Source organism: Gallus gallus, chromosome 31, assembly GCF_016699485.2.
Source record: "Gallus gallus isolate bGalGal1 chromosome 31, bGalGal1.mat.broiler.GRCg7b, whole genome shotgun sequence".
NCBI lineage: Eukaryota > Metazoa > Chordata > Aves > Galliformes > Phasianidae > Gallus > Gallus gallus.
The window spans coordinates 391429-414093 of NC_052562.1; the positions used below are offsets into that span (position 1 = coordinate 391429).

Below are 22665 nucleotides of genomic sequence, written 5' to 3' on the forward strand. Positions count from 1 at the left end.
ACCCCAGCCTGAGACCCCACGAGTCCCATCAGCTGCTGACAGTAGCACCCTCATTCACTCCGCTGGCTGGCACCACAGTTCATACAGCAGTGTATCTTACTGTAAATATTCTAAGGAGCTTAAGAAATAAAATACTTTTAAATATGTTCTTTTTTTTCCATCAGAAAACATTTATTTCTTTTTTGATACACATCTAGTGGAGTTGGGCTTCCCTAATTGGGTGGCTTCCATCAACCTTAAACACAAATAGGAAAGACAATTTGACAAGAGCTATAGGTTGTTTGAGGTGCCTTCAGCTATCAGTTATGGCACTAAAATAAGCAATGGTGCAACTTGAGACTTTCTTCTGTAACAAGAACTCATTCAGGTAACCAGGCTTTTCTGAATCTGTTTCCAATCTTATTTACACTTGCTGGTTCTTTTTTTCTCTCTAGAATTTTGTGCCTTTGTCATCTACATCTTTCTTCTGCATTTAGTTTTACATTGTGCTGATGCTTGTTCGTAATTTTTCCCTCCTACCTTTGACTGAACTATCTTTCCCTAGAGAAATCTCTGTGCTTTTTATGGAATCTTTAATGGAACAGGAATATTTTGATGGCAAACAGGCTTGAATCTCCCTTCCCCTTCTGATAGAAAAGGGTAGAACACTTCTGCAGACTCTTTTCCAAGGTTTATAGGTATTCTCACCATGTTGCTCCTCCATGCTGTACCAAAATAGAAGATCTGTGATTCGTCCAAGTCCAGAAGCACACCAATCACCGTATCACTCATTTCCTTCTTCTCAGGCTTGCTGTTTCCCTGGATAGCAATAATCACTCCCCTGGATCTGTGCAGCACCCAGTAGTCCTCACTAGCAAGTGTTCCTTGCTCCTCTTGTTTCCCTTTCTGTCTTATGTCCCCCAGCACCCAGTCCTGCTGCAGGTCCACGTCCACTTCCCAGTAGTGTTTCCCAGCTGCAAACCCTGCCTTTGCCACCAGGACAGGGACTGTGGAGGGGCTGCTCAGGGTGGCAGCTTCACATGCGTAGTCCTCAACATGTGGAGCCCCTGGCACTTGGAGCTCGAGGAGCTGGCATTCAGGATTCACAGTAATGGGGACTAGAGGGAAAATGAGAATGATCCAGTGAACTGAGTGTTTCAGGGAAATCTCTTCGGAGCGGAAATGGGCTGAAGCGTTTCAGGGTTTCAGTAATCATGGCATGATTTGACAAAGAATTGAAACATTTTCCCCCAAACAGGACAAGCAACAGACATAGGAACCTACAAGTCCTTTGGAGCTGTCACAGCTATGATGTCTCTCTTGCGGACAAATCCAGGTGATTCTCACCGTCTTTCACAGACTTTATAATTAATCTCTCTTTCACTTTTCCATTGTGTCAGGGAGGTGGTTGAGTCATGATCCCTGAATGTGTTTAAAAACAGTTTGGATCTGGTGCGCAGGGACATGATTTAGCGGAGCGTTGTTGGAGTTGGGGTAGTTTGGTTAGGTTGTGGTTGGATACAATGACCATTAAGGTCTTTTCCAACCTGAACAATTCTATGATTCTATGATGATGATGATTATTATTATTTTTCCTATTATTATTATTGTTATTATTATACATTCAGACCTCACATGAACACAGTTGTGCAACTTCTTTTCTCAGTATTTTCAATAGCCACATCCAAGCCTCATTTTGTTTTATCCAGTTAAAGTGAAGTCTTATTCCTGTGACTCCAGCTCAGCTGGCTGATCTCTGATATCATGGCAATGTCATTTCAGGAGAATCTGGACAGAGAAATACACCATTTTCCCACCCTTTCCCCTGTCTGCTTACCTGCCCTGTCCCAAGCTTTCCAGAAATCTGCAGAAGCAAACGAGACAGAAGGGTTTTGTGAATCTCATGCACAGTTCAGTACTTGTCAGCCTGTCCTCTGTTGCCTTGTGATGTGCAGTTATTGCCATCACTGAGATTCTGCCCAAGGCCTGACTTTATCTAAAGCATCAGTATGTATTCCAAGAAAATAATTTTTTTAAACCACTTACCCAACTCAGGTTCTATTCTACCTGAAAGGTAAAGATATTCTAGTTATTAAAATGTATTATATTGAAAGGTTGTTCTAGTTACTAACACCAGTAATAATTTTATGAGATTTTTCTCTGTTGTGGTTCAGTTTTTCAAAGTTGGGCAAACCCAGCCCACAGGACACCAAGCTGCACAACACGTAAGCACTAGCACATTTTGAATTAGTGCAGGAGAGGTGTTCCATTTTGTGGATCATTTCAGTGTCCCTTCCCTGGATGTGCTCCAACAGGTCTATGTCCCTCCTGTACTGAGGGACTGTACTGGAGTACTGGACTGTACTTCACATCTGGATGCAGTACTCCAGGTGAAGGCTCACCAGAGCAGGGTAGAGGGACAGGATCACCTCCCTGGACTTGCAGGTCATGCATCTTTTGATACAGCCCAGCATACAGTTGGCTTCCTCATGCTGGTCTGAACGCTTGCATGTTTTTTGTAAGGTTCACAAGAAGATTTACTGAAGATGTTCTCTTACCAAGTGTACGTTTCTTATCAGAGTATCCTGCAAAATAATGGTTTTGATAAGTGAGAAGGAATCTCAAGGAGAACTGCAAACTCAAGGTGGATGGATTACAGAGAGGAAAGAAAGTATCACAGGACTCATAGAAGTGCAGCCGTACTATATTATAAACTTAGCTGTGAATAAAACTGAAATAGAGTTCATAGCCACTTAATGGAAGTTATAACCATTTAACTAGAAAGAAGCTATCTTCATTTTCAGTGAAATAGCTGATTTTCTTTCTCATTAACTTCTAAGTTTGCATTAAAACTGTCTTGGTTGCTGTATTTATTTACCTGCAATGCGTATCTTCTCATGTGCATCTAAGTAGACCAACAGGCAACACATAAGAAAGGAAAAAGAATAATAAAAGGAAAAGAAAATATTACTGACTTGAACGTTTTTTTTTTTTTTTTTTTTTTTTTTTTTTTAACAGGAGTCCAAAGGATGATCAGATATGCTTTAAAATTATGCCATTGCACTCAATGACAAAAGGTCCAAAATATTCATGGAAAATGGATCGTAATGGTATTTTGAATCTTTGAATTTATGATCAGCCATCAACACTGGTCACAATTACATTTGATAAAGGGAGCAGTCACATCCAGAAAAACTTCATATCAAGGTGTTGTACATCTCATTGCTCTTTTAGGGATGTAAACAGCTTGCTGGCTAGAAGTACTCGAAGAATTATCAAAACCATATTCTTACCTAAGTCCTTCTCCAAATCCTCTTTGTCTGAAAGAAATGACATAGGATTATCACTGTATCTGTTTCAGTATCAAATCGTAAACTGAACGTGACTCATTGTTCTTGAATGCTATTTCCTCCATAATATTTTTACATAGGACCAGCTGTGATTATTCCAATCTATCTAGTGAGGAAAAGAAGGACATGCTGCATGCATATGTTCTCCTCCCGTTCTCTTCAGTTTGTCAACGTATTGAGGAAAAATAAATCACGCTAGAAAGAACCCAATCTTTTGTCCTGTCAGTGTTTTAGCAAAAATCAAATTGTTTCTTTCACTTCTCTGAAACCATCACTCTACTTGCAGGGCTTACTTGAGAACAGGCAGTGCCCAGGGAAGACTTAGAAGGGACCTTAAGGCCCACTCAGTTCCAACCTTCCTGCCATTGACTGGTTGCCATCCACTACATCAGGCTGTTGAGGGCCCCATCCATCAAATACAATCAATACATCAAATGTATTTCAGGGAAAGGTCAGGCTGGCCTCATCATGAGACAGGCAGTAGAAGCCAAGCCCCAGCAGCCACCTCATCTGGAATTCCCAGCGATGTGTGTTTCTTAGCCTCCTTGGAAACTCTGTCACCGAGACTGTGTGAGTTTAAGCAATTTCATTCTAGCTGATCACTCACCTCATTTTTCTTGTTCTTTTATCCGTGGAATGTTGCTTATGCTTTTCCTAAATTGATTCTTTCCTAAATTCATCCCTTTCTTCATTCTCCTCTCCCATGGAGGCCAAGTGCATGCAGATGATTTCATGCACAGGATCTGACATCAAGGATGTGTGTGCATGTGTATACACATATATAGTGTGTGCATATTAATATATAGAGACATATAAACACACATACGGAGCATACAACCAAGGCTGAAAAACTTGAACTATTTCTGTATGCACATTAAAAAAAAAAAAATAGAAAAGAGGAAAGTGTAGTGTGTGTGCCTTTCCACCGTGGTGAAGAATGGATTTTCCTTTGCTATGATCAAGTTCATTTTGCGCTACCTTGGAAGAAAAACCTCAGTGCAGCACCTCTAGAACAACTAGAGCCTGAAAGCTTGGAGGGAGAATGTGGAGTCTGAGTCAGTCCAACTCAACTTCAGCAGGTAAAAATGGATGAAGAAATAAATAGTCCAAACTTTTTGCTAAACTATACTACCTTCTGGTGTCCCTACAGATACCAGCAGCAGTGTAGATACTGATGTCTTATTCTTCTCTTGTCTTATCCAGCACCAGATGCTCTGTTCTCCCTTAACTTTGGGGTCAGAGAATTTGCTCACGCAGTTCAACTCAGGCAGGCATCCTGTCCCATCTTGTTGGTGTTTTCTCCATTTTGTACATCCAAGCCACTGAATCAACCAACAGTTTAATGTTTCATAGATATTGTTTATTTGATTCATCCAGCTGTGATATTTGTACACTGCAGCCTTGTAGTTTCAGGTGGTACAGACTAGTAAAAAGTCACAACTTCTATGGTAATGCACCAACGCAGGCTACAAGATTTGCAATATGGCAGCTAGCTATAACTCTTTGTTATAGATATGAGAATGATTTTCTAGTGCTCACGTGACTTTTACCTGGTGGAATTCAAATCGCTAAGCTGTAAACGAATGGGGAAAGCGTAAGAAAACTAATTAACACTGTATTTTCATTGGGGTTGAGGGATGACTGTGTCGTTTTAACTGTACCAATGCTGAATGCACATGTGAGACACTGAGAGAGATATGAAAAACTGAGCAGAACCCCAGAGAAGAAAAAAGACAGATTCTAGGAATTTTTTGGTATATCTGTTGTAAGTTTTATTTTTCCTTGTGGCAATTGGATAATCATGGCTATAACTGTTTACATTACTGTGATTATGCCAATATTTGTATTTTCAATGAACTATTAAAATCCGTACCCAACTACCAGTGAATTCCTGGCTCCACGTGTTCCCCTTGTTTGCCTTTGACGAAGAAGGCAGTTAAATTTAGTAAGAGTTCACAAAAATCTTGCAAAGACTGTGTTCATAGTTGTCTAAGTAACTGAAATTACCTATTTTTTAGGCCTAAGAATGGTGCACAGTGTAATACAGGACCAAATCCTCCTGAAATAATTATCGTTTCTTTAACAACCTTCAGGGAATGCGTTTGAAAGTGAGTAATGGAGTTAATGACATACATCATCGAGTCCTCTCCTTGTCTGTTGTGAATGTTTTGGACAAGCACAAGGGCATGTTCAGCTTCCCCATCAACACTTCACATCTCAACACTTTTTACCCATTTGCTTTCACTCCTTCTCTTTTCTGCAGCTCTGGCAATATGAGGCACTAATGGAGTGCATGGAGGAGTTAAATTGTACAATACAGTTGCAAAAGTAACTTTAGCTATTAATTTGTTTAAAATACTTTGCATAGAGAAAGTTGTGTGTTTAGTATATGATACCTGAACCTTTGGGTTAAAACATCATCTTCTAGTTCATACACATTTGTGTTTGACATCAGTCATTGTAGAGACTATATCCCTTAGACAATGTACCTGAGGAAAGTATGAACTCTACAGACATCATAAGTTTGGGAAGGTGATGAAAGGCACAGGAACTGATCACTCTAAGTTTTGACATAGTCACGCATTTGTTAACAACTAGATTTTGGTGAGACCGTTTTGTTTGAGTCTGAGACAAGGCATCAACACAACTTTGACAAGAGTTAACAAAGAATCAATTCTTATGAGTCATGTAAATTCTGCATCAATGATTACAACTCTCTTCTGTTTCTTGTTAGGGCTATACAGTTCATTTGTCTTTTCAGTTGTAAACATTTGTTGAGCGGCATTTTCAGCCAGGTTTTGATGACTGACATCTTTCTTCTAAGTTCAGGTGCCATCTTATTCAACAGCTGCTCTTTTGTAATAGATAATATACAGAAACTACTATGTGGGCAAATAGTATCATCTAAATATTTGATTTTCTTTTCCACTTGAGGAAATTACCTGTTGAACAAATAGTTCATTTAAAAGAAAACCAGGAAAAAAAAAAAAAAAAAAAAAAACCCACAACCCCAAAACTAGTAGAGGTTACTCCAACTGTTTCTTGTAATTCTTATTTCAAATGTATGATCTGAGATTTTTTTCAACAGTTAAATTCCTAAAGTATTAATATATCTCAGTGTGTTCCTCGGCTTGAAACACTTCCACACTACTTCTGCAATTGAATTTGTTTCATATGTATTCACCCCACCTACATTCCCTTTAAAGAAATACACATTAATCCAAAAGCTTTCTTTTGGAGTAGCTGGCTCTCTTAGTGATTTGCTTGAGGTGTGTGTCTGCTCCCTTAGGCTCTTTAGAATAGAATGGGACTGGACAGGGTCATTTCAGGTACTCAAAGAAATAAATGCTTTCTTTGTCACATCACATTCTTATCTCTAAATAGGAGAGAGAGAGATTTGAAGGGAGGGCAATTCAGTGGATAAGAAATAAACTGGATGGTTGCAGCCAAAGTGTTGTGGTCAGCAACTCAGTGTTCATGTGGGGGGCTAGTGACCCCAGGGGTCCATCCTGGGACCAGTGCTCTTTATAGTCTTTATCAGTGACCTAGGCAATGGGATGTAGTGCACCCTCAGCAAGTTTGCTGATGATGCCGAGTGGAGCAGTTGTTACATTAAAAGGAAGGATCAGCATCCAGAGGAACAAGCTTAAAAAGTGGGCACAAGATAAAATAATGAGACTTTCAAGGCAAGGCTGGATCAAGCCCTGGGCAACCTGATTTAGCTGTGCACATCGCTGTTCATGGCAGGGGAGCTGGAGGAGGTGAGCTTTAAGGATCCCTTCCAACTCTAAAGATTCTGTGATACTGTGTTGCACTTGGATCAGGGAAATCCCAGATAGCAGTACAGACTGGTAGAAAAACTCAGAGAGAGCAGTGATGCAGAGAAGGACATGGAGGTTCTGATGGGCAAATAGTGGGACATAAGCCTGCAGTGTGGGCTTGCAGCCTGGAAGGCAAACAGTATCCTGTTGTATCCATCAAAAATTCATTGGTTAACTCCTTCTTGGGGTTAATTTTCCTCGACGTTTTAGAAATCTCTTTTTTTCTGAAGTTTTCACCTTATACTTCTTTTTACCTCCCACAGAGTATTTGACTACAAGAAGTGTAAGTTCCCTGCCACACCTATTATTTTTATTCCCACCTTCCTTTTACTGCATTGCAGAGGTTAATAGGTAACCTTTGGAAATATAAGTTTTTTTTTTGTTTTTTTTTTTTTTTTTTTTTTTTTTTTTATGATCAAGAAAACTGGTTGGTAGAGTCCAAAGGTGCCAGAATCCTTCTGAGCACTGCTGACAGATTTAAGAACTTGCATGTGGATTTCAGGAGGGTGCAGCTGCGTTTGTGGAAATCTAAAGCAGTACTATTGAAATGCAGGTCTGCATTTCGGTTCGACACAATTGGTAGTTCATTTAGATGCTTCTGTAGGTAAGAGCTCTGAATATTTCCCCTGTCTCCTGCAGTTGTTGTGTTGTACTGACTTGTGTTGATTGGCAAATATTTCAGAAGTTACCCTGACAAAAAACCCTTTGGGATTATGTCTGGGAGCTGCTGAATGATGTTTTATGCGTGTGTCTGTATGGCGAACTGTTGTTTGTTAGGCACAGTACAAACCTCAAACGTACCTTCTTGACTATCTGTCTTGAAGACATAGTTTCTTTTTGAAAGGACTCAAAATCAAGTTAAGCAGCGAGAAATCCACACTCATCAAGTGAGATGTGGTTGTACAGTCCCTTTGGTAAGACTCAGATGCAACTGACAGCATAAAATGGGAATGGACCCCTTAATCCTCTCCTCCATTTTGTTGTCTTTCTTTGCTGTGAGGTATTACTTTCCTTTCTGATGTTCATCCATCTTTATGTCCCTGCTTGCAGCTGGTGCACTCCAGGGTTTTCATTGCTGTCCTTTCAAATGGCAGTGCCACCGCAATGGTAGTCATGAGGGACGACCTGATAGGCACTTTAATCCCTGTTGTTTATTTTCGTTGTGTTTGCAATATGATCTTTTTTTCTTCCCCACCCCCTCCACCCCCAATATATTGTACTGTTTCCTTTCCTCTTGTTTCCTCCCATGCATCTCACCTCTTGATGCGTAGACCCCTGCATCCTTTATTTTTCCTTTAGACATAGACCTTTTTTCTGTCATACAGGTATGGGGCTGACAGCAGTCATCTTCCTCTTGGTGTTGGCATCTAGACACCAGCCCACTGCAGGTAATTTTGCTCTGTAATGGATGAATTTTCCTCTGTGCTGAATTCTTTTATGGGACTATGAATAATACATAGGATGACACCCATAACTCTTTTCCTCTCCAGAAGGTCCGGTTTTTGATGATTTATTTCAATTTCAGGAAGCACAGATGCATGTTCTGGGATTGAAACTGAGCATCTGAGTGCTCAGTTGTATCTGAGCCTGTGTAGTTGATAGAAGACAGGCATAATGTAATTAATTTATCCTACAGTACTCTTCCAAAGGAATTAATCATGTGTAGGGAGTGCAGTTTCTCCACGTTTTCTCTACAAAATGATTGCCTCAGGGAAATGCATATATTTTAAATGGCCAAAACTTGATGAGATGAATAAACTCAGCTAACCTAAGTAGTTGAACCTAACTGCTACCCTAAGCCCTAACTTGAACCCCATCCTAAACTGCAATTCTAAACCCTAAACACTAATACTAACCGTATCTTAACTGTAACTGTGGCAGTTGTGCACAAGTACTTGATTCTGGTCACTTAAAAAAGAGATAGCTTTTAATAACTTCTTTTTCAAGCTCATTCATGATGTTTAATTCTCAAGCTTGTCCTCTACAATCTGGTTGATCAGACTAGTACATGCTAAAGTTATATGATAAGGGCTGCAGCTTCAACGAGTAAAGTGCTGATAGGACTTCACAAATGCAAAACTTCTCAAAGACTCCCCTTTAAAATCTCCTGTTTCTCAATCTCCTCTGTAGGTGTTGGGCATGATCCATTGCTTGTTGTGGATGATTATGAGGATGGTGGTATTCGACTCAAATGTTTATCTGAAAGGTTGTTTTCTGAAGCTCAGCTGTTGTGGACAGACAGTAGAGGAGACAACATCACAGGAACTCCTCTCTCTGCTGACACTGGCACTGCTGGTGTCAGCAGCTCCATCGTTCTTAAAGCAGGATCTGGGAACTCCATGTCCTGCCGCATTCTAGACAAACAACTGAAAACATCAACAGAATCTTCAGTTGCCATTGCAGGTAGGTATGAGCTTCCAGTTTGTAGTGAGCTAATGCATGCAGACCAAATTGCCCCAGGAGCACGTATTTATAGTGGTACAGAGTAAACAGTTTTTTTCCTTAATTTTTTTAGTTGTTGGTTGGTTCAGATTTTTGCTGCTGTTATTTTTTGTTTTTCCTTTCATCTGAACAGCCATCAGCTTCCCCGTGTGATAAATTGTAAAAACATAAACAACTAAAGCACAAAAATATCCTTCCATGGGTGCGATGTTGCATGGGGAAAATCAGCTCCTGTTATCAGATCGTTCCTATTCTCATTTTCATGGGTGGGGAAGGCTACTCTTCCACCTCTCTCTCTTTCCCTTTCATTTTCTTCTACTTCTTTTTCTATTGCTATAACACCTGATGTTGTGGTTTAGACAAACCTCTGATGACACACACACAAAGAAAATAACTCAGGGATATAAAAGTCCTGGTGAACTGCTCCTTCAGGCGTCTATGAATGGAACTTAGATCCAAATTCATTTTGTTTCACTTTAGACATATAAAAAAGTTTTTTGTTGTTGTTGTTGTTTGTTTGTTTGTTTGCATTCAAAGGAGTTCAACAGACTTCTCCAAAAGTGATTCAGAGTGTAGTATGTGAAGTAATGGCAAATTAGCTGTTGTTGACAGAGATGACTAGTTTAACTGGAACATGGCTAACCTTATTATTAATCATATTATCCTTACTACTAGCAGCAGCAGCAGCAGCAGCAGCAGCAGTATTTATTAGTATTTATTATTTTATTCTGGGCTTCCTAGTAAAATTAAATGTCGTTACAATATACTGCTACAGACATATAGTGTACTACGCACGCAACACTTCTAGCACAAGCAGTTACCAACTCAGCTGTATCTTTAGCCATGTTCAAAGCTTTTATAAGAGCCTGACCATACAACTTTAAGGCTTCACCAAGTAGAGCCACGATCATATCTTGCTCTAGATCATGATACTCTGAAGGTTGTTTCCAGGTTTATGCTGATGGTTTGCCTAGTTGAAAGTGACAACTAGGCTATTGAAACCAGACATGAGCAATGAACAGAGGATACATCAACAGTTGGCTCTGCAAGAACAGTGATATTTGATCTCTTGAATAACTTGCAGATGCCTTCTTTCCCTCCACCTCCCCTTGGCTGGCGGCATTTGTTGTGATCCTGCTCCTGAGCATATTCCTGGTCCTCGCTGCAATTTATAAAATCAGAAGTAAGTTCCACTCATAATGCCAAATGCAATCTGGTTGAAAACATTGCCATCATATTCATAATTATCTGGGGAGTGTGCAGGGTTATGAGACACTCCTGTACTTTTTCAGCCTTGACTTCACAGTATTTCTGCTCAGATTGTATTTCTTTTTTTTTAAGCAACTGTTAACTACTCCAACATCCTAGAGTATAATCCTTTACAATCGTGTCCTAGAAGATAAATCAACACATTACTGTAGTGAAATAATTACCTCAACTTAATCTCATGATTGAAATAGTATTCTTGCAAATACCTGAAATATGTCACCATACCCAAAGATATCCACTGGTTCCATTTATTTGCAAGCTATTTTACTGCTTAATACAGTAGTTCCTAAGACAGTTCAACAACGCAAATCAGCTGCCAAGGAAGTGCACTGGCTGATGCTTTTCTTTTAGCACCACTAATTTTATTCATTAAATTATGTGAGATTTCTTGTAATTTTAATGGAAAGTATATATAAACCAAGACATTTTGAAAATAAATGTTCTTTACCGAACAATACACATAACCACTACAGAATATCCAAGGTTTCATATGAGACCCTACAAGCAAACAAGGAAGAAAGTTGGATAACATTTTCTTTCTCCCTCTCCACCCCTTTTCTCTCTCTCAGGTAACAATAAGGAAATCACTCGTGCACGTAAGTAATACTGATACCTCTTTTCATCATCAACACTGCAATAGCGACTGCAGTATATACACAGTTAGCCACTGGTATAAACAATGGGGCTATTTGTATTTCTAAAGCTGTTTAATGAAAGCTTTCTAAAAACTGGGGTTTAGGTTTGGCCAACCTATCTACTGTCTGTCAATGTCGAAAGAAGCAGTTAATTTCTTTCTGTTGTGCATCACCCTGCAGGCATAACCTTGGCAGGCTTTCCTATTGTGACCAACCATGTATCTAGAAGTTTTTCACATTCAGAAAAATGATTTTTTGACCGTTTCCCTAGCTGTCATGTCCAGGCTCTTTAAAGCAGTAGAATATTTTCAGTGCAGAAATGAGTTTCATGTGAAAATTAGACACCTATAAGATGTCTGGGAAGTCAAAAGAAAAGAGAAAATGATATGACTTGTTTTAGACAGTTTCATCTTTCTCACCAGTAATGATGGAAATCAGGATGCAGTTCAGAGCAGGAACCAAGCTTATCCTTTTGAGCTGTACTGGGGGAAATCTTTACTATCTAATGACTACAAGAACTGTAAAGATAGATGAAGGTTCCTGGTCTAAATGCAGCCGTGAATTCCAAACAATCCAAACTGGGTGTTAACCCTCAGACAGCGTTATTGAAATTTGTGTCCAGTCACTGCTGGAAAGTTTTTCATCAGTTTCCACAGAATCATTGAGATTGGAAGGACCTCTGGAGTTTGTCAGCAGAGAAAGCAAGGCTTGATGTCAAATCGGTTGTTGTGCTTGACATCTATTGCTTTTCTTTCAAACGTTGCATGAAGCAAGCTTAACTTGGGAAAACAATTTTTGTTTCCGTCAGTGACTGTACTGCAATAGTTTAAACTTGAGACTATGAAGAAAATAATACCTTCTTGAAGTCTGTTCCCTAGGAAATCCCACCAATAGTTTATGTATATATGTATATAGCTGTACATGCAAATGCACTCATACAAATATCTGTAGAAATTGTTGTGGTTTAATCACTGCTGTGTAGTCTTAAAAACTGAATGCTAAGTGTTTGGAGAATTATTTTTTAGGATTTAAGCATCTTTCTTTCTGTTCACAGAAAATGCACGAAAGCAAATTGAGCAAGGTAAGCCTGACAGTGTTTTTTCCTAGTGATTTCTCTCTATAAATATGTAATTCTTTCGGAACAGCTGAAGGTTGAGCTCAGGAAATATTTGTAGCTGTACTGTTTTTGCATAATCAAATTTTAAAAGTCATCAAGTTCCCTTTTATATTATGCATGTAAAGATAAATACCTCAGAGCATGTAGTTTGAGAAGTATTTTCGTCAGTATGTGAGCTTGCAAATTGCTCTATCAGTGAATTATATTAATTCAGTAATTAATCTAATTTAATATGTTCTTAATTTGGGATTATGGTTCATGATTAGTTCCAGAACCTGGAAAAGTAAAAGAAAATATATAGTTTTCTGAACTCTTTATGAAAAATCTAGGAGCTTTGCTACTGGTTAGGACTACACTGTACGAATACAAAGCCGGTGTATTGGTTTGACTCTGGACAGCAAGTTTGCTGGGCATGCAAATTATGTCAGAGAGGGAAAAGAATTAGTTTTCCAATATTTAATCAAAATCTTTTTCAGATATAGATGAACTCAAACGGAAACTGGGTAAGAGCATATTTTGACTTCTCTTTGTTATATGGGTTTTGAAGATTGTTAGTTAGAAGAACCCTTTTTTCATTAAAAAGAAAAAAAGGGTCATGAGAGAGTGCCCATAGTGAAAATGTCATTCTTCTCCAGATTTTCGATTAATTGAAGGTAGTAATAGCAGTTAATAATAATACCACCTGGTTTTAGTCAATGAATTTTATATATCTAGTCTAAACTAATCATCTAGACTCCTTTTACTGTGAATAGACAGGGACGGGTGCCTCCAGCAGACAATTCACCCTATCAGTTTTGATGACCTATTCACATGCCTTAAATTTTATTCTGAGCTTAATACTAGGCCTCATTTCCCCAAATGAACGCACTCTTCAGTGCTGAAATTCTCAGTCAGATTTTGTGAATTTTCGTCTTGAGAAATGAATTTCACTGTTATTTCTGCTTTGTTTCTTTCCTTTTTAGATGAACAGAAGAGGAGATTTGAGAAGGGTAAATGAACATCGTTTTTCTACTTTTCTACTTCTTTATACATTTGTCACGTGTTATTCTGATAAAATAGTGGCGTTTTATGCAATTTCAAATAATAGAATTGGACAATACCCTAGAATTTATATCTTGCAAAGGTTAACTTCCCTAATCCAACAAAAATGTAATTTCAATTTTGTGTTATACATGTACGTGTAAACACCAGCCCTCTTTTTTATCTATAGGTATATATATACCTATTTATCTCTATATAATGAGCATCTATCTATCTAGCTAGCTAGCTAGCCAACTAAATATAGCTATCTGTATGTAACTATATCTATTTAGATGTTCTACATATACAGACAGATCAGTCCCAAATAAAGTGTTCTAAAAACTCTAATATTCTATAATTCCATGAGTGCAGCATAATTCACCTGCTATAGTCTTCCTAACTTTTCATGGGCTTTTAATTTTGTTTCTTTGCAGAAAATGAGGATGCAGAGAAAAGAATTGGTAAGGATAATTTTAACTTAGAAAAGTCCTTAAAAATCATTTAAGTTTTGTTTGATCAGAAATACTATTTTAGAATGGACTAGTGAAACATTTTGAGATCTTTAAAGGACTGGAGGACCGTCACAGCACTCACCTCTCTTTCACACTTTGAGGCTTAGTTGCCCCTGAAAAAAAGATTGTATCTGACACAATCTTTGTCTCTGGAATGTCTATTTCCATAGTAAGGGAGTATCATTTAAGGAGTCCGGCAGAGGTTCAATTTTTTTTTTTCTGTAAGTGAGAAAAAATGTCTCTTTCTACTAACTAACTGGCATATCTAAAGAGGGGAATAATACCTATATAGAGAGGGAGACACATTCATATGCACTTTGACTCTTGGCAACGTAAAGGTTCTGCTTGTTGTGGTGTGAAGCATATCCACAGCCCCTGTGAATCCTTACAAGTGGGACATGAAGGCTAAGGCAGTATTCTTGGCTTCCATTCTGAGAGGTGAAAGCATTCAAGGGAGAGATGGTTGAAAGAGCAGAGAATAAATTTTCTGATGTACTTGTCTCTTCCTCCTCACAATGGGCCATGCCAAGTGCAAGGTCTTGCATCTGGGTTGAGGCAACTTCCACAGTCAATACAAGCTGGGGGATGTAAGGATGGAGCACAGCCCTGTCAAAAAGGACCTGGGGGTAGTGGTGGATGGCAGCTGGATGTGAGCCAGCAGTGCTCTCTTGCAGCCCAGAAAGCCAACTGTGTCCTGGGCTGTGTCAAAAGAAGTGTGACCAGCAGGGTGAAGGAGGTGATCCTGCCCTTCTGCTCCGAGCTGTGAGACCTCACCTGGAGTACTGTGCCCTGTCTGTGTGACAGAGCAAGGGGAAACAGTTTCAAACTAAAAGAGAGGATATTTAGATTGGGCATAAGGAAGAACTTTGTTACAATAAGGGTGGTGAGGCACTGCGCAGGTTGCCCAGGGAGGTGGTGGATGCCTCATCCATGAGGACAATCGAGGTTAGGTTGGACCAGGCTCTGAACAACCTGATCTAGCTGTAGGTGTTCCTGTTCATTGCAGGGGAGTTAGACTAGATGAATTCTAAGAGTCCCCTCCAGCACAAACAATTCTAGGATTCTATGACTCTACAGATAGTCCAGGTGACTAGCTTGGATTTGGATAACCTCTACTCTGAAGTTACACTAGCATCCTTTCCTGAGTCCTAGGCCCAGTCACATTTAAATAATGTAGTATTGGAAATAGACATTATTATCTGTGATTCTGCAGGAGATCCTTGCCATGCACAGCTATAACATAACTTTCTCTGTTTTCCAGAAAATGTCCGGAATGAACTGAGTGAGTTGAAAGTAGAAAATGAACGTTATCACATTTTCAAATGTAATCAAAATGTTTAAATCAAAATGGAGCACTGGAACAGGTTTCCCAGAGAAGTCGTGGAGTCTCCCTGCTTGTAGATGTTTGAAAGTCACCTGTCTCCCACAGTATTCTCCTGGAGAAGCTGCAGCACGTGGCTTGGACATACACATTGTTTGCTGGGTGAAGAACTGGCTGGGAGGCCAGGCACAGAGAGTGGTGGTGAATGGAGTTAAATCAAGCTTGCTGGGAGGCCAGGCACAGAGAGTGGTGGTGCATGGAGTGAAATCCAGCTGGTGAATGCAAGGAAATACTTATTCAAGAGAGGGCTGTCACGCACTGGAACAGGCTGCCAGGGATGAAGGGGAGTGACCATCCTGGAGGTGTTCAAGAAATATTTAGATGTTGTACTGAGGGACATGGTTTAGTGAGAAATATTAATGATACGTGGATGGTTGGACTGGACGGTGTTAGAGGTTTTTTCCAAGCTTGCCGATTCTATGATTCTGTGAGACAATGGTATGGGCAAACTGCTCTGTTGTACAGATGGACTCAGTGGTCCGTTCCAACCCCAACCATTTTGTACTTCTTTGAAATCTGTAACATTATACAGCTCCAAAAGCAGGAATGTTAACTCTGCAGTAATTTAAATTAACCATTCTTCTCCTTCTTCTTCTTCTTTTTTTCTTTCTTCCAGAGTTCAGGAAAGCTCGTAGCAATGCAGGTAAGCCAAGACTCACCTGCCATTAACCTCATGTTCTTCCATGCACATAAATATGTCTATCATTTGTGCCACAAAGAATTCACAGCATGTAATAATTTGGGAAAAATATTAAGCCTGTTTGTTGAAACAGGCATACAGTCTTTTGTAGGCATCTCCCATTTACACTGTTGTCAAAAATCATGAATTGAAATGGATCGTATCTGCTCCATTTAAGACCTTTTTAAATGTTATGTGGCTTTGTGTTCTACTCAAAAAGCAAACTGATGAGTCAGTATGAGTGCAGATGGTTTAATTAAGCCACAATGAAGCGAGAGAAAAGGCATGTCCCACTGCAGATTGTTCTTCCTATTGAGTTTTTGTCTTGGGAAACTACGGTACGTTCCTGGTGTATAAATTTACATATTTATTTATTTTACCATTTGTCGTCTGTATTCTCTTCCTTTGACATTTTTGTTTATTTTCCTGAAAATCAGAAATAATTTCTTTTGCTTAATTTTTTCTTTTCCAAGTTAATATCACTCTGGATCAGACATGCAAACACCCCAACCTCTGCATTAGTGACGACAAAAGGAGGGTAAAGTCCTCAGACAAGAAAGAGACAGCCCTCAAAGCAATGGTGGTAGCTACTGAAGGTTTTCCAGACAAAAAACATTACTGGGAAGTGGAGGTGGGGAACCAATCACAGTGGGAGCTGGGAGTGGTGAGTGAGAATGTTAGGGATGTGATAATGAACAACATGGGGATTTCTCCCCCAGTGAATGGTTTATTCAGTCTACAGTACTCTCAGGGAAAATACATATTAACTGGTAGGGAGGATGTAAGTGATTGCAAACAGTGCAGTGTGGTGGGTGTTCTCCTGGATGTGGAAAGCTCTGAGCTTTCATTCTACAATGTTGAAGAAATGAGCCCTCTTGGGTCTGTCGTTTTGGAGTTTACTGGGAAACTGTATCCATTCTTCAGTCCAGACTCAAGTGGCAAGTGGCTGGGGGTACGTCCTGTAAAACCTCAGACCTATGATCCTCTTCCACAGGGTGAGAAGGAGATTAATGAGTGAGCAATGTGGTGAATAATAGAGGATGCAAAAATGTAGAAGAAGAGAAGAATGTATTTTCATCTTTAAAAAGCATGGTTAAGGAACAAATAGTCCCTGAAGTACTTCAGAGGGAGCCATCTTGCCGTAAGAGCTCATTTTGTAAAAATTGAAATGTATCAAACGTTGCAATTGTATTTTATTCTGTCTGGATTAAAAACAAGCAAATAAACAAGTAAAAGCACACACACACACAAACCTAAGTGATATGTATTTATTTCAGCTTTTGTAGCATTTACTGTATACTCATTTTTATCTAAGAGTTACAGTCAGTTATAAACAGCGGCTACATTCAACTGACTGAATGTGGAAGCCTAATGCATTTTGAGCTCACGAGTACGCACCTAGAATTAAATGACCTAATTTGCACCTTCAATTCAAATTGCGGCTAAGCCAGCATGAAAAAGCTAGCTAAATCCTACTACTTTTGCTCAGTATAAAACTGTCCTAAATAAAATTTGATTGAGTAACTGAAAAAACAATCAGGATATTGAGTTAGTGGCATGGTACATGTCCAGGTATAGCATGAGCCAACTACTCTAAGTGACCAGTGCCTTGAAAAGATGTCCAACTGAGAAATGAAAGGCATGAAAGTAAAGGGATGGGAACAACCAGAGAGTGTGGTGTGGGCTCTGTTTTCCTGAAAATGACTGAACATAGAATGCCCTGGGTTGGAAAGGATCTTAAAGATCATCTACTTAGGTCACTCTGAAAGTAATGCCTCCTATTTATTTCCACGGAAACAACAACAACTGCAAAGAACAAGATGACACTTGGATAGAGCAAATTCTCAGCTACAAAACAGTATTTTTTCAACATAGTCAGCATGATTAGCTTTGCTTTTTTGCCAGCAACAAATGAGAGCCTTCATGCTGTGTTTATACAAATCTGTACCAGCAGAGGTGATCCACTGCTATGGAGGCACTGTTGAAATGCAACACCTTCTGCCTGCCTGTGCTCACATCCACCATTTGGTCTCCATAAAAATTCATCAAGTGTTGACAAAAGTTGAACGGTCTAAATTTTTCTGCATGGAGGAATTCAATTACACACCTTTGCTTCATGAGCACTTTCATGTCAGGTGCCATTTTGTCAGACCAATCCTCTGCTGCCATCTGTCACACGGCAACAAAATTGAATGGAATATTTTCAGGAATGATCAGCCTCTGCTGGCATCTCACCAACATCGGCCTCTGACATTGTGGGTCAGCGTAATAAATAGGAGGCATTACTTTTGGAGCAGCCATCTTACTTCCAGCATCCACTGACTGACGGAGAATGGTGAATTCAATCAACTACTTCCACAGGAAACTTTCTCCAAAATTCTTCAAGATAAAAGCTGAATCAGAGACTTGTTCCCGTGGGCAGAAAACACTGTTAACTGGATGGTCTTGCTCTTCATGTGAAGAAAATAGTTCTGAGAGATGGAAAATCTTGAAACTGTTTATGAGATGAATTCTTAAGACCCCCTGATGCTGACATGGGAGAAACAGCAATTCATCCAGAAGGGTAGTTCAAATGTAAATCCAGTCTGGTGGAATATCTCTATCTGAATGAGACGTTTACCGTTAGAGTTGGTAGAGTCAATGGCTATGAGAAGAGACCACCACAAAATAAATAAATAAATAGTTAGATAAATAAATAAATAAATCTCAAAACAAAAACACAAAAACAATGAGATTGCAGGTGTCTGGTGAGCAGAACATCATTGGAGATGTGCAGCCTGGTGAGCTACTCCAAAGTTGCAACCAGACAGCAATCATATTTAACACTGCAGTTGACAAAACAAATCAGGTATGTTCAGCACACAGATAATCAATGTGAAGGAAGAGAACTCTGTTAAAATGGGCCATAGGACCATAAAAACAACAACAACAACAAACAAATGAAGAAACACCTAAAGGTACAGAGCAGAAAGGAAGGAGCCCACAAGCTGCCTTGAGACTGTTAGAAATGCATTACTTTGGAAACCTTAGTAAAATGTGTATCCCAATTCACACAGAAATGAAATTTGTCTAAAAATAAAATCCCTGGAAAATTTAGAATATATCATGGGAGCAACATAAAAGAAACCAAAAATCAGAAGGAAAGTCCATAAGGTCGTACACATGTGTAAACAAACATTCCCCAAAGCAACAATTTTAAGACGGCCTTGGAAACAATACTGAAGATGATAGAAAAAATTACATCATTGGGAATGGACTGGGAGAAATAAGATATCAGTTAGTTACCGGAATTACGTGGTGTGGAGATAAGGACAAATTATTAAGGCAGAAAAGGAAGGAAAAATCATAATAAATATGTGTATATTTACTAAACAAGTGAGAAGAGGAAAAGAAAAACACAAAAAAACGAGCCAACTTTCCTTTGTCAAAAGAGTGATGCACAGAGCAATTGCTCACCACCTTCTGACCAATGCCCAGCCAGACTCTGAGCAGCTGCAACCCCCCAGCTAACACCCCCCCAGTTTTATTGATCACCGTGATGTTACACGATGTGAAATATCCCTTTGGCCAGTTTAGGTCAACTGTTCCCATTTTGTGCTCTCCCAGATCTTTGTGCTGCCCCAGCACATCCCTGCAGGACAGTGAGAGAACTTGAAATGTCTATGGCACAACGTAAGCATTGCTCTGCAGCAACAAAAACATTGGTGCTATATCACCATTATTCACATCTTAAATCCTAAACACCAAATCATATCAACTACTATGAGCTCACACCTGAGTCCCCTTGGCTACCAGATCCTTGCCAAAAGTATGCAATAAAAAGAAAGAAAAACTTGCTTTGTCTTTTTAATTGAATTTGATTTGATTTCTTGTTTTAATTATCTATCACATTACAGCCATCTTGATTTTGTTTTCCAACAAGTGAGAGGCATTTCTTTATCATTTCCCTATCTGCACAGAATGGCTCCTCCTACTTCAGCCTGTGACTTGAGCCATTTTCTTTCTTCCTGGAATTTGTTTTTAACAACTGGTCTAGAGGCTGCTGATAGGTAAGAGCACGAGACTTTTTAATGCTAGAAAAGACACATAATGAATACAGCAAATTAATATAACCGAGATACTATTTTGGCTAGATATATTCTATTTACTACTTCACAAGAGAGGTGCTGGGATTGCAATAAGGAATACTGTAGAGGACATCTTAGCAATATTAAAGAGAGAGTACTTCGAGAACTAAGCATAGAACATTTATATAAGTTAATCAAATAACGTTTTGAGATTTATACTGCAGTTTTAATTATTTCATTGAACTACTTCTTTGGAAATACATTTAAACTTTGCAAAGACTTTGTAAATGTAAACTTGTAATCAGAAAGTGGATCAACGCGCTTGTCTACATATAGTTAATCATTTTAACATGTAGCTGTGTACAATTTTGGTGCTATTTTGGAAATAACGTGAAGGAATTAATTGGGAATGCATTATTCTAACATGCTTTTTGGTTGATTAGTATCCTGAGTGGTGGTGTGGATATTTGCATTGTCTCCTTTTTCTCCTCTGTGCATTTAAGTTGAAGTCTGTACTCTTGTGTGTAATGGTGTATACCTCAGGTGCTTCCTTACAACAGCTCAGCTTTATTGCCCTAACTTACTTTTACTACCCTACAGCACTTCACTGATACTTTTCATTGAAAGAGGACAAGAATACAAATTAATCGCAGTAAAGATAGATTGCAGGTGCAAGATAACATAACCATAGATACAGGAAATGGGGCATGCTGGGAGACAGGGTGCTGGGCTTAGTGCGACTGTGAGAGGAGCTGTTAGAAAAGAGCGGCTGCTGGTAGTTAAGTCACCACTGGCACCTTGCTCTGAGAATTGTGCACCAGAATGTGACTCACCACTGCAGAATCAAGGTAGGTGAGGAAGCATGAAGCACAGCTCAGTTTTGTAAATGAATCCAACGCAAGCAGGTGATGCATTGCAGCCCATGCATAGCATGAGAGCCCATCAGTGTAACAAGAGGGCTGGCAGTGAGCTTCAGACTGGGTTCAAGGTCTGCCCAGGGCACAAGCTACCTACAGCACAGGTCCAAGGTCTGTCAAGAAGAGAGAGCTAGGAACTGGGCTGCAGTCCGTGGCACAAGCTTGAATTTCCAAGAGCAGTGGGCAGAAGGCATGGCTGGAGGTGAGGGTGCTCAGGGTTGTTAAGGCTTCTTATTGCACTTAAGGCACTGACAATGACAAAACTGAGAGCAATGTGACCAACCCGATTCTTAGTGCCAAAAAGAACCCCAGTGATAACAGCATGCAGCCAGATGGAGGGTATTGAGAGTCTGTCTGTGCAGCCCGTCTTGTTCATGGATTCCATCAGAGACAAAAAAGGGAGTTTGTAGCTTATGCCAACCTAAAATCATCAGCAGCTACAGTGAGGGAAAAACTCCATCTGTTCTAAGGGTTGTATATTTTGTTTGTGCTGTTTAGAAGCAAAACAGTATTTCCTGCTTGAAACTACGAAACTTTGGCCTCAGGCGATGTAGTTGCTCTGTAGAACAGTTCTGTGGTTGTGAAGGTCATCCTTGACAAAGCAAAAATCACTTTCAGGTGGCCTAAATGCTTTGCCATTCCTAGGCCAAGAACGGAAAGACAACAATTTTTCATCATAATTTGAATCTCCTTAAATCCTTGGTGAGGCCCATGGTATGGTCTGAGCTTTGGTAAGAACAACGTAAGGGAGTTGTAATTCACCTGGTTAGAAATAGGTCCACAGAGAGCTCAACTACGTAGCAAGATGGTTCCATCCTGCATATGTTTCTTTGTTGTCTGCTGCTTCTTTATTGTCTGTTGGAAAACGGTGGAACTGAGGAGGGGGAGAAGGCCCAGATGAGAGTTAAGGAATTTTCTTTATTCATCCTCTGTTCAAACCACACATTTTGCGCTTTGGATGAATATCAGCAGAAGGTGTATGGAATATTTCCCACTCTACATGCTAAAGAGCAATGAAAACCTCAATGCCTTGCTAAAGGAAGTGCTTCTTTTTTAGGAAGATCCATTTTCTTATATTCTGTTCCTCTCAGGAATTCTTATTTTTTCTCATAGCAGGTCAGCCATTTCCAGGAGTATTATAAACAATTTGCCCGACATGACATTTTTGAAAGTTTTTTCGAGGGTGTGCCCAAGAAAGATCAGAGTAGTCCTGCTCTTGAGTCTTCCAACATTTTTTTTTATTGCAACATGGTTTACAGGTAAATGAGTATGATAAATTCTATCTAAGATCAGTAGCATGCAGTGGAGAAAGCAGAATCCATGGAGTAGGTTGGAACTGAGTTCTAGTTCCAATTTCTCTCAACCACACCTTTCCTCTAAGCGATTGAACGAAAAAGAAAAAAAAAAGACAAACAAATAGAAGAAGAGAAAAACACTTTCTATTTGCCTGTATTAGCATATAAAAGTGAGTGTCAC

At 39.4% G+C, this 22665-nt stretch overlaps 3 protein-coding genes across 23 annotated transcripts in view; 2 read left to right on the forward strand and 1 right to left on the reverse strand.

The window, feature by feature from the left end:
- The window catches only part of LOC121107837 (butyrophilin subfamily 2 member A1-like), a 142035-nt gene that overhangs the window by 82806 nt on the left and 36564 nt on the right, over positions 1 to 22665 (forward strand). For 3 of the 14 annotated variants that reach the window (XM_046904819.1, XM_046904823.1, XM_046904824.1), the window contains exon 1: positions 20966 to 21120. The exons of 7 other annotated variants lie outside the window; for them this stretch is intronic. In XM_046904819.1, the coding sequence (XP_046760775.1) occupies positions 20973 to 21120 (148 nt within the window). In that variant the 5' untranslated portion in view covers positions 20966 to 20972. Of the gene's footprint in view, positions 1 to 20189; positions 20255 to 20965; positions 21392 to 22305; positions 22449 to 22665 lie in introns of those variants that run through there. 4 more of the 14 variants (XM_046904818.1, XM_046904821.1, XM_046904820.1 and 1 more) reach the window with 4 other exon arrangements.
- The window catches only part of LOC121107841 (butyrophilin subfamily 2 member A1-like), a 143329-nt gene that overhangs the window by 38345 nt on the left and 82319 nt on the right, over positions 1 to 22665 (reverse strand). Inside the window, exon 12 of the mRNA XM_046904836.1 lies at positions 1817 to 1843. Coding sequence (XP_046760792.1) covers positions 1817 to 1843 — 27 coding nt within the window. The remainder of the gene's footprint in view (positions 1 to 1816; positions 1844 to 22665) is intronic.
- Positions 7594 to 17457, forward strand: BTN3A3 (butyrophilin subfamily 3 member A3). Of its 8 annotated transcripts, none has more exons than XM_015300544.4 (12): positions 7594 to 7754; positions 8476 to 8538; positions 9281 to 9553; positions 10677 to 10775; positions 11431 to 11457; positions 12551 to 12577; positions 13090 to 13116; positions 13576 to 13602; positions 14068 to 14094; positions 15407 to 15427; positions 16143 to 16169; positions 16679 to 17457. In XM_015300544.4, the coding sequence occupies exons 2-12, from the start codon at positions 8478 to 8480 to the stop codon at positions 17221 to 17223; spliced, it is 1161 nt and encodes a 386-aa protein (XP_015156030.2). In that variant the 5' UTR covers positions 7594 to 7754; positions 8476 to 8477; the 3' UTR covers positions 17224 to 17457. The 8 variants fall into 8 exon arrangements, with proteins under 8 accessions (XP_015156030.2, XP_040510201.1, XP_040510202.1 ...); XM_040654267.2 differs by having other exon boundaries at positions 13096 to 13116; XM_040654268.2 differs by lacking the exon at positions 14068 to 14094.